Source organism: Balaenoptera physalus (assembly GCF_965194825.1).
Source record: "Balaenoptera physalus genome assembly, chromosome: 13".
Taxonomy (NCBI): Eukaryota; Metazoa; Chordata; class Mammalia; order Artiodactyla; family Balaenopteridae; genus Balaenoptera; species Balaenoptera physalus.
In genome coordinates this window covers 5,929,182-5,941,459 of record NC_138892.1, presented here as the reverse complement: position 1 = coordinate 5,941,459, position 12,278 = coordinate 5,929,182, and the positions used below count along the sequence as shown (strand labels likewise).

The 12,278-nt window shown below is 48.0% G+C and overlaps 1 protein-coding gene across 1 annotated transcript in view; it reads right to left on the bottom strand.

Moving 5' to 3' along the window:
- Positions 1-12,278, bottom strand: part of EFCAB6 (EF-hand calcium binding domain 6) — a 252,788-nt gene that overhangs the window by 49,048 nt on the left and 191,462 nt on the right. Inside the window, exons 23-24 of the mRNA XM_082420556.1 lie at positions 7,873-8,067; positions 2,647-2,802 (exon numbers count right to left, since the gene is read on the bottom strand). Coding sequence (XP_082276682.1) covers positions 2,647-2,802; positions 7,873-8,067 — 351 coding nt within the window. The remainder of the gene's footprint in view (positions 1-2,646; positions 2,803-7,872; positions 8,068-12,278) is intronic.

Sequence of the window (12,278 nt, the reverse complement as noted above, 5' to 3'; positions counted from 1 at the left end):
AATCTCCTCCTGGAACCAAAAGAAGGAACGCGGGAGGGTATCCGATACACCCTGCAAACCATTAGAGCCTCCAGAAGCAGGCTCCAGGTACACCTAGACGTAGGAATGAAAGTGGGGTTAAAAGAGAAGGATTGGCTAAAAGCCTGGGTGGGACGCAGTTAGACCCCGTGCCCCTCCCCAGACTCCCCAGGCTGGGTGCCTGGCCCCCCCCCCGCCCACCGCACACGGTGGAGGATCTGGAGGGGTGTTGTCTGCACATGGTAAGTGTTTGCCACAGTTCAAAACAGGGAGGGTTCTTAATGAAAAGAGGGGAGTTAAGTGAAAGCTTCTATACTGACCCTATTAGTTTCCTATGGCTCTATAACATGATGCCACAAAGTGGGTGGCTTTAAACAGCACACATCTATTCTCTTACTGTTCTGGACACCAGAAGTTGGAAATCAGCTTCACTGGGCAGAAATCACGGTGTCAGCTGGGCTGTGCTCCCCCGAGAGGCTCTAGGGGAGAATCTCTTCTTTGCCTCTTCCAGCTTCCGGTGGCCGCTGGCGATCCTTGGCTTGTGGCCACATCGCTCCAATTTCTCCCTCTGTGGTCACTTCTGGGGGAAATCTCTCCCCGACTCCCTCTTATAAGGACACTTGTGATCATACTGGGCCTACCCGTATAACCCAGGATCACCTCCCCTTCTCAAGATCCTCAACTTAATCACATCCATAAAGTCTCTTTCCATATAACGTGACATTCACAGGTTCCAGGAATTAGGACCTAAATATCTTTGGGGGCATTATTCAGCTTATCATGCTGACTGTTGAAACTTCCAGCCTTCTGTTTCCAGTCAGCTCCCAGAGTGCTGGCAGCAGGAGACCAACAAGTCTTCTCTGGCTGGGTTGCCAGGTTTAGAAAAACAAAGAAACAAACAGAAGCCTAGAAGGATACTCAATTAAATTAGAATTTCAGATAAACAAAAATAATTTTTAGTATAAATATATACCAAAGATTGCATGGCACATACTAAAAAAAATATTGTTTATCTGAAATTCAAATTTAACTGGGCACTCTGTGTCTTATCTGGCAACCCTAATCCCTGGGAAATCTGACCAGCCCAAAAGAAAAGTTTTAAAGATTCTGACATTGGGAGTCTTCCAAGGAAACTACCCACCAGATTACTCTGCCAAAGCAGTTCAAACTGAAGTTGACTAGCTCTACCCATCTGTGCAGAACTTTTAATCTATCTCTTAGTATCTCATTCTTAATAGGAGCATATTTTTGAGGAAAATGTCTAACATGGAAGAAAGCAGAAAAAAGCAACACTGAGGAAAGACTTCTCAAGTGAAGAAAACTTTAAAAAAAAATCTATTCTTAATATCTTCAGAGACATGAACTAGTATATCCATGAAACAAGAACAGGATGCTATAGAAAAGGAATATTCTGAGTATAAAAACAAGTTCTGGTACTGAAAAATATGATAAGTATGATTAGCAGAGACAAAAATCTCAAAAGAAGGGTTGTGAACTAAAACTGAGGAAATCTCCCAGAAGGTGGAGCAAGAAGAAAGAGATGGAGGACAGGGAAGGTTTAAAATATAAGGAGACACTCTAGGTGGCTCACTAATCAGTAGCAACAGGAGGTTCAGAAAGAAACAAACAGGAGAGGAACTCCTTAATGAAGTAAATCAAGAAAATTTCTGAGAGTTGAAGAACATGAAAAGGGACGTCCAAGAAGACGAAGCTGACAGATTAGCTGAGGTGTCTGAACATACTGGAAAGAGATTTCACAAGTTGGGGTGAGCTGTGGGTTTAATTAGTGATAAGAACTACATAGAAACTGAGCAAACAGAAAAAATTATTATTAACTCCAGGGAAAACAGAATGTTCTATGGGAAAAGAAAAGTGATCAGCTAGTCACAGTAATAGAAAGCCTGAATATTGAACTACATCAAACTGTGACACAGCAATATGGGGGGACAACGGGGTAAGTTTGCATGTGTCTCCACGGGGTGGTGGGTGAAAAAGAGTTAAATCCGCATCTTCCTGGTAGGAAGTTGATAGACACTGCCTAAAAGTGAAAAATCAAGAAGTAGCTGGATAAGCTTGTCACTTAGAACTACTGAGTTAAGTACCAAAAGATATGAATTAAAGCATTGGAAGTTATTGACTCTGGGGAGGAGATGGGGAGGATGGCAGGGCAGGGGGCTGCTGTTTTTAATAAGCCTTGCAGGACGACTTGACTCCTGCCCAAGTGCATGAATAACTTGGGTGAAATGAAAATAATGTTAAAAAAGGGTGATTATGCTGCTGAGACACACCAGGAAAAGTTATGGATTTGTCAAGTTGCTTTCTTTTTGCTTTGAGTTGACTCAAACCCATTAGAACGTAGCCCAGCCAGAGGAGTATTTGAAGATTCATTCTTTTTTTTTTTTTTTTTAAATTGAGGTCACATTGGTTTATAGTATTATATAAGTTTTATGAGTACAACATTACAGTTCTACTTCTGTACACAGATAGAGACTGAGTTTTTGGTGGCATGGAGGTTATTTCAATGCCGAAAGCCTGTTTGAGTGGACGGGAAAAGAAGAAATTCACGAAAGCAATGTGACAACCTGATTTTCAGTGCTGTAAGAAACGTATTGCCTCATCATAGAAAACCTGTTTAGAAGATCGGCCAGCTCCGCTTCCTTCAGAAAACAGCCGCACTCCTGCAGCAACTTCTGCATCTTGCATAAGGATATGTAGCCATTTTTGGATTTATCTAGTTTGGTGAGTGCTTTGCTGATATCTTGATAGTGGTCCTTAAGCTTATCCCTGAAAGAGAATGCATTTGAGACACACACTAAAATCGGGAAAAAAAATAATTTCTTTAAAGCAAGAGTTCCATGATCATTCTAATGTGATGATTTATCTGACAACTAATTTTGAAGATGCTTTGCAGCCTTGATGTAACATTTACATTGCGAGGTATTCTGGAAAAAAATAATAATCATTTTTATCATTACCATTTTATTATTATTATCATCAGTAAAACTATGTTAGAGAAATTACAACCTTGTCTTTTTACTAGAATGGGTACTTTAAAAATGGAGCCAAGCATTTAAAACTACAGTGATATTACAGACACGGGAAATACACCTCCATCCTCTTGATGAAGACTCGTTGAGCACCTATCACGTGCCAGGTACTGCTCTAGGTGTCAGGATACACCTAGTGGATGAGAGAGGCCTCCCTAGAAGAATTTACATTCCCCCTGGGGCAAGGCCAACGACAAACGGAAGACAACAGTGCCCCGCACAGTGGGTCAGGGCTTAGCTGAGCACCGACAAGCAGGGCTGAGAATGCCCACGGTGGGGGCGCTGCAATTCCCAGTAGGGGGTGCAGGGGGGACCTCACTGGGGAAGGTGACACTTGAGCAGAGATGGCAGAGAGGTCAAGGACCCAGTGGGGATTTACCCCTGGAAGACCTCTCTGGGCCCAGCGACAGCCAGCGCCAAGGCCCTGAGGCAGGAATGAGGGAGCGGGAACCAAGGAGGGCAGAGAGTCTGGTCAGTGGGCGCTGACGGGGGCGGGGGTCCAGGTCCTTTGTTCTTAAGAAGCACAGCCCATAATTTGCGTGCATCAGTTGGGAAACCAGGAGCTGTGCTGTCTTCGTGTACCTTTTCCCATTTATTTTTCTCAACAGCCCTACAAGGGAGGAGGGTAATTACCATCCCCGTTTTATAGGAAGAAGATAGTGCCCGGCCCGTGCGGAGTCCGGGCTCAGCCAGCCTTCCCTCGCTGGGACAGAGACAGCGTCCAGCTGTAGCTCCCACTCGTGCTCGAGGGCTGATTTTCTTGGGAATGTGTTCAAGTTTCTGATTCAGTCTTTCAGGAGAATTCTTCCCAGACTTAAAAAAAAATTATTGATAAGGGAATAAAAAAGTGTGGACATCTTTAGGAATAAACAGTCTTACACCTGACCTACGGGGGGTGGACTCTATTCCATAAACTCGCTCGTCCAGGTCCCAGAAAGCTCTTCCTACCACACTGAGCGCTGTGCCTGTCTGACATGCGCTTGGCTGTGAGGTTCTTACTCAGGGAAAAGGATATGCCAGAAACTCCAAACACGAAGTCTTTGCTGGTAATTGTCTACCACCTCCGATGCGTATTTGTGGGTACATACCCACAAGTCGTTCCGCGAGCGCGCCTGGAAAAAATAATCCACAGCAACAGCGAAGTCAGAAATCAGAAGAGGGGAAGTTGAGGGAATATTTGCGGGCAGAGGGAGGCATGGGCTCCAAAGCTACGTGGGTCACCGTCTCCCTCCCCTGCTGGCCTCCGGTTCCGAGCTGGCTGGTGTGAGTCTTCGAGAAGCTGATAAAAATGAGCTGCACTAACTGTCCGGGGAATGTATCCCAAGAGCAGCAACAGCCTGGATTCCCTCACAGGTGTACTTTGAATTCAGTCCCATCCTACAAACTGATTACTCGTAATCACGACTATTATATTCCACTTAATCCTTCAAAATGAAAGTAAATGGAGGTATAAAAAAACATCAAAACTTTTTTGAGATACATATTTTTAGAAAATTGAGGCGTTCGGTATTCCTTGGACTGGTTTCCAGGCAGTAATTATTTCCCTCGCAGGGTAAATATGTGCTCAGAATAAGTGAGGATTTGGAGCTCTGATCACGCCACACTGCCAAGCAGAACCCGCGTCAGCCCACACAGTGTCTGGTCCCTGGTCTGGACAACGAGACGGAAGCCCGAGGAGGGCAGTGGCAGGGCCGGTGGACGGCCGCAGAGCCCCTCGCACACACAGCCGGGCCGGCACTCTGGAGAGAACTGCAGAGAACCCTGTGCGGCCCGGCTGGTTTTGCTCCTGTGCCTCGCAATTTGCCTTTGAGAACAGCCGGCTGAGCTTCTGCGGCTGGTTCACTATTCCTAGTCTGACTCTGGAAAATAAATATGGGTTTAGAAAAGGATTCTTCTGAATTTTTAAAGTGTATTCAGGCCACTTCAAACAAAATTAAACCTCTTAGATTTAAGAGGCAAACATAAAATTTCAGTCACTTGAATGAACATGACTCCTGTTTCTTAATCTTATCAAAGCTTCAGTATAAATGAGGTTAAAAGTCCTGGAAACACTGAATCTGATGGGTTATCTGGAAGACCCACTGACAGGGGTCCTGAAGGGCAAAGTGACTTGACAATTTCGCAATCTGACATCTTTGAGGAAACAGAAGCCAGTCATGAATTTTTACGCATCGGGCTTGTCTTCTTTGGTAAGAGAGCGTGATGGTGGCAGGCGACCGGGTGAGTGTGAATCAGTTTTCGGACCTTGGTGATCTGAAACGCTTCGTCCAGTGGCACGTAGTTCTCCCAGCTACAGATCCATGCCCGCACAATAAACAGAAACGAGAAGAGAAAGAACATGCGGACGATGCTGAGGATGTGAGATCCCTCCCAGAGCCTCATTACTCACAAGGGACAGGAGAGAGGGAAGGGAAGACACGTGTGGGTAACGAGGCCAGCCCTGTCTGGGAAAGATAAATTCCACTTTTTCGTTACTTTTATGGCATATTTGATTTATACTAATCTTGCGCATATTTTTACTTGAAATTGCACCAACTCCATTCTCTGCCTTCGGGCTTTATAACTCAGTAACTTAGACATAATTCAGGGGTGTGTTCCCACTGCCCTCCTCTTAAACCCCATTTAGCCATTACGTTCCGTCCCTGTGTCCTTGGAGTGTTTCTCTCCTCTGGGGATTCTTTAGCAACAGCTCATTCACTCATTCAGAGGTGATGGGGACAGAGAGTGAAGTGACAGACAGGAGATGGACAGATACACAGATGAGAGTGCCAGGGGGGTAAGCCTCTGCAGCGGGGAGCAGGGTCCCAGGCCTGGGGAGTGCTGGTGGGCGGCCACCCAGGACCGAGACTGATTGAGAAGGTCTGTCCCATCACTTTAGGGTCACATCAAATGCGGCAAAATTTTCACCTATGTTCCTTTTTTTTAATTGAGGCATAATTGACATATAACATTATATTAGTTTCAGGTATACAACATAATGATTTGATATCTGTATACACTGTAAGATGTATACTTACCATCCATCACCATCCATAGGATGAGAACTTTTAAGATTTACCTTCTTAGCGACTTTCAAATACGCAGTACAGTATTACTAACGATAGTCACCTTGCTGTACATCACATCCCCAGGACCTATTTCTATCATAATGGAAGTTGTGCTTTTTGACCCACTTCACCCACTTCGGCATCCCATGCTACCCTCACCTCTGGCAACTGCCAATCTGTTTTCTGTATCTATGAGCTTGGGTTTTTTTTTTTTTTTAAAGATTCCACATATAAGTGAGATCATATGGTTTTTGTCTTTCTTTGTCTGACCTATTTCACTTGGCATAATGCCCTCAAGGTCCAGCTGTGTTATCACAAATGGCAATATTTCATCCTTTTTTATGGCTGAATAATATTCCATTGTATATGTATGTACCACATTTTCTTTATCCATTGTTTTAGAATTTTAAAATATGGCATTAGTGACTACTTTTAAACTTTGAAAGGAATCACGCGCAGTCCCACCATCCAAATACAACACGATACCTTCTGTACAGCATCTTGTGGACAGGCACGTACATTTGGTGTAGTTCCAATCATGGTATACAGACTGTTTATTTATTTATTTATTTTGGCCACACCACGGGGCACTCGGGATCTTAGATCCCCGACCAGGGATCGAATCCGAGCCCCCTGCAGTGGAAGCGTGGAGTTCTAACCACTGGACCGCCAGGGAAGTCCCTACACAGACTGTTTAAAACTTCATTGCCGGGCTTCCCTGCTGGCGCAGTGGTTGAGAATCTGCCTGCCAATGCAGGGGACGCGGGTTCGAGCCCTGGTCTGGGAAGATCCCACATGCCGCGGAGCAACTTGGCCCATGAGCCACAATTACTGAGCCTGCGCGTCTGGAACCTGTGCTCGGCAACGAGAGGCCGCGATAGTGAGAGGCCCGCACACCGCGATGAAGAGTGGCCCCCGCACCGCAATGAAGAGTGGCCCCCGCTTGCCACAACTAGAGAAAGCCCTCGCACAGAAACGAAGACCCAACACAGCCATACATACATACATACATACATACATACATAAAAAGAATGTAAGCAGACAAGAATAGCATTAAAAATATATATAAAAAATTTAAAAAAAAATTAAAAAAAAAAAATTTCATTGCCAATTAGCCTTCTATCACAGACATTCCCACAGTGTCCGAGGTGCTGGGTGAGACTGGCATACACCACCTCATATTCCTTGGGGCCACGCTCTGTAAGCCAGGCCCTCATCTGGGATTGACAGGTGTCCTTTTGTTGCTGCTGCTGAAAACACACTGAAAGTCATACCTTCCACCTGCTAAACTGCTGGGCTCTTCCACATTATTTCTTTGGGATAAGGTCCCCAAAGTTGAACTGCTGAGTTAAAGAATGTGTCTGTTCCTTCATTCACTCACTGGACAAATACTCACTGGGTGCCCACTAGGTGTCAAGCACTGTTCTGAACCGGGTAGAGACAGGCATGTCCTCGTGGAACCTGCATTCTACTTGTCCAGAGGAGGGGCCAGGTGTTTAGGTTACTAAACACCTAAAAGGTTCAGTTCTCAAGGGTGAGCTGAGAGTGTGACTGGGTAGGGTGGGGTAGGCTTATAGCTCTTTAACTCCTTCGTAGCTTTGTGACTTAGCGCCGATTTCTAGAATCTACAGCAGTGAACGAGTATGACAATTTCACGACAGCTTTGCCAGCACTGGGAGGTACCACTTTGGAACAAGCAGGGCTGCAAGGGTCAACGAGGAGCGGACGCCGGCCCCTGGGCCGTGTGCTCACAGACTCACCTGGCCAGCACGGCCTTCTCCCTGCTCTGCCGCTTTTCCTTCCTCTCCTCTTGCACCTGCTGTGGCTTCGTGAAATGACCCATGAAGTTGAAATAATCCTCTGCGTAGGGCTGATGAATATCCGCTGAATACTTAATCCCCAATTTCTGTAAAAATTCTTGGTAAGTAATGTGCCCTCTTCCCTCGGTGTCGTACCTTTAAAGACAAACAAACAAAACTCTCACCAGTGCGAGGTGCTCAGGGCTTTAACACCGTCCGCACTCCGTCTGCCTGGTCCCTCACAGCCCGTGTGCTCTGCAGGCCTGCAGCACCGGCCTCCCCGGGGGTCGGGAACTCAGGATCCTGAGCCTTACCCCAGCCCTGAGCTGGACCTGCTCGTAACAGGGTCCTCAGGCGACCCATAGGCTCATCAATCAACAGGAAGGTCACCTCACACAAGGTGACCTTGGTCCACCCCGAGAGAGTAACCGGATTCGTCCTCTGTCATTCTGTTAGAAATACGACTGTGAGCACAGAAAATTAAAACCAACCCTTCCGTTCATTCAACGGGCTTTTATTGAGCACCTACATGTAAGAAGAACTATGCTAAAGTTCAGAAGAAAATCTGTCAAAAAGCATATTCAGTCTTAAAACTCAAGTAAATGAATGCCACTTGATTCCAATTCCCCATTTTCTCTTTGAAGAGATGTCAATTACGTACAACCAACGAGAGAGACTAGTAAGGAAAACAAGATAAGAATTATGTTATGTACCTTTTATGTCATTTTCTATTATTGGGATTTTTCTAAATTGTAATTCATTTTAAAAAAGGCATAATGGAGGGTTTTTATCTCCCAACATCATTCAAATAGAATAGAATTACTTCAATCAAAAATTTTAAGGCAAATTGCCAATTTCCTTTAAAGAAAAGAAGCATTTATTTTCACGGAAAAGATCTCGGTCCTCCCCTAACCGATAAAAATGGCATTTCCGGCGGTGCTTTTCCCAGATGAACTCAGCGTTCGGAGGGCGGAGGCGGTATTTGCACAATGTCTGGGGCTTCACGCTGCACCCGGTGCCTGTGGGACGGAGCCAGGTGCCCTGGGCTCTCCTGCGTGAAGCAGGGCCCCCTCTGCTCTCCGCCGCCAACCGGATGCTGCAGGACCACACGCCGGCCGCCGCCCCTGCACCGGGTCCCCTGCGACCCTCCCAACTGAGTAACGACGAGGAGAACGGATTTATTTACCCGACTTTCCTGTCCTCAAGGGCTGGGGTGGTGGGGGGAGGACAAGGGGTGAGAAGTTCCCGAGGCCCCCCTGCCCACCCTTCCCTCTGCGCCCATGGGCCTGCAGCCCCCCTGGGCCTCGCGTCTCACCTCCACCTGCCTCCCAGCATCCAGGCCTGTTTTCATCAGGGACTCCGTCCTAGAAGGTGAGGAGAGTCCCCTCCTGCGACGGAGGGGCAGGGAGGGCGGCGATGTCCGAGCCCCACACCAGCTCACCGGCCTCGAGACGCCGGCCAGGTCCTGCCACCCACCCACCTGGGCTCGGTTTCCTCGCCTGGCCTGCAGCACGGAGGGGGAGGGCGCTCTGAGACCTGCTGGCTCGGATCATGCCCCCAGTGCTGTCGTCGTTACTAAGGATTTGCGAAGCCCTTCCAGACCTTCCCAGGTGTCCGTTATTAGAACGACCTTAGTGCCTGCAACCCCCAAAAGTACCATTCTACCTTTGTTCAGTGAATTTTCTTTCTAAAACAAAACAAAGCGACCCACCCACCAGAGGAAGCCCGAGGCTTGTAGTGGCTTTATGTGCCAGGCGGCACGAAGGGCCAGTGCCTCTAGCAAACGGCTTCTCACACTGCTGGTGACGAGACAGCTGCAGGAAGGAGAGTCTAGTTCTCCATCAGTGCACCTGGGAAGGGGAGGGTTGCCATTTCTTGAGCTCCTAGGGCGATCCCAGGGCCGTGGGTCTTTCCCTGAGCTGCATCAGGCCCGTGACCAGCCCGATGCCACCAGAGTGCTGCTGTGATGCAACTCTATAAAGACACCCCTAGAAGAAAGCTCCCCAAGGGGGCTCCCCACCCCTACAGGGGGGCTCCTGAGAGAACGTGCACAGACCACCCGCCTGACAAGCAAGCCCTGGCCAGCAGGGCGCCTCTTCTGGGACCTCTCTCTCGTCCTGAGGCAAAAGCACTGTATCTCCGCCTCCCCTGGATCCCTGTAGCCTGTGGTGAGGACCAGGGAGCGGGGTGAGTGCAGGTAGAGGCTGGGACCAGGGTCTGGTGTTTGTCGCTGCTATTCGCCACCCAAAGGCTCAACCACATCCCACCTCTGCTTCCCCCGCTTCAGTCCAGGTCTTTCCTCCCTGCTCCATGGTGGGTTTCTCGAGGAGAAACCATGCCTCGTTTATCTTGATGGGCGAACCCACAGTTCCCAGCAACATGCCTCACAAAACTTCCTTATCAATACCTGGCTGCTGAGCAATGAACATGAAGGGCACGTGTCCCTAAGGAAGGCCTGCCATCCCCACGGGCAACGTTCACGAGATTCCCAACAACAAATTCTCAGTCGTGACACTTGAACTGAATGAAAAGACACTTCTTAATTACTTCATTAATAAAGACCATAAACATTCTATTCGCATCTCCAAGGAACAGAAGACCAGATTGCACAATTGCAACTAAAATATTGTTATGAATGTGAATAATAAGAGAGTTAATTCAGCTTACATAACCTCACCCTTCATCATATAATCCTTTGTGTCACATTAAAAAAAATCAACTTGCCTGTAAAGGTTGAATTTTAAAAGGGTTCGGCAACAGATGTGCCAGGAAAAATGTGCACATAAACAGAGAACCCATAAAAACTCGCATTTGCATATGGCAATGGCCACTAATTTATGATATAATCAGATTACTCTGCCCATCTATCGTACACACAGCAATTTGGTTGTACACATGATCTGAATATGTTCACATCGATTGCTGTGCTGAGAAAGTCTTACTCTTTCATGCTCAGTTTAGCACTTGATTCTTACATAAATGACAGAAGAATCTTCCAGCACCACTGACCCCAGATTTAGAGGGTCTGGTGCAAGCCCCACTGACGACCCAGGCCCGCAGCAGAGGGAGACGTGGTCCTTATGCAGCTCGGACAGAGGGATTCTCTCAGGGACCGTCTGTGAGGATGGTCCGATGGCTCAGAGAGCTGCCCTTCAGAGCACAGAATGTCCAGCTGCCTAAGGGGGCAGTGCCCAATGGCACATTCAGCCAGTCCTGGTGGAGCCACAGATTAGACACCATGGGCTTCATCCCCACCCAGGGCCACAATCCCGCCCCTACGCCCCCCAATAAGCGGCGGTCTGGCCTTAGATGAAGCCATGCCAGAGATGGGAAACCCACTCCTTCAGGGACTGCCCAGTGGAGTTCTAGACGATGTTAGTCACGAAGACGTCCTTTATGCGGAGCTAAGGGCCTGTCCGGCTGGTCCCTCCTTCACATGCAGCTCTTCTAACTCATCCCCGACCATCACGTCCCATTCGATCCTCTTTTCTGAACTGTTCCTTCAACCTTTTCAAATCCTTTCCCACCCAGAGGCTCTCCTTGTTCAGGTGTTCCACCAGCATGGCACGGGGTAGGTTCTCTCTAGACGCTGCCTTGGTTGAGGCAACAGAGATGACCCAGCTTCACGTTAACCGGGAGTCATATGCCTTCCCGTGGGCCGATGCACATGACACAGGGACTTTTTAATAGTCTTTGCCTTTTATATTGGAATACTAACATACAACTTACCTACCCAAACAAGAAATGTGCATAAATTGGGCATTAATTATCTCCCGAACATTCTGCCAGGTCTGCGTGATCAGCTGGTTGTACACGACTGGCATCTATACGCAAGTTTCCCAGGCTGCTGCTGTCCTACTTGAGTCGTCTGTGCATTTTTATAATACACTGGCTTCACAGTTTTTCAGCAAAGTTGGTTTTAGATCTAAAAGAGCGGAGTTCTACCCAATGAAACGAGGCTACAGAAGGGGCTTCAGAACACTGAGTGCCCCCGAAGGGCGTGCCCCCCAGGGCCCTGGTCCTGGGGTGCCCTGTGCCCGGCAGGCTCTGGGTCTCAGGCTCTGCTGATGGAAGCAGCAACCTTCCTCTTCCATCCCGGGGACCTCCCACTCCCCCGGCTCTGGGCCTCTCTGCTCACTAGGACCCCCTTTCCCCACCTCTGGCTAATGACTGTTTCTTAAGACTCAACTCAGGCATTGCACCGCCTGGGGGTCTCTCTCTGAACACCCACAGCCCGGGCTGCCAGCCTCTCCCTCCTGGCATGCAGCTGCTGTCTTCCCGGCCGAGTTGTGAGCAACCTGAGGGTGGAGGCTGCCTTCATCTCTGGAACCCCAGAATCCAGCACAGGGCTTGCAACTTAGAAAGTT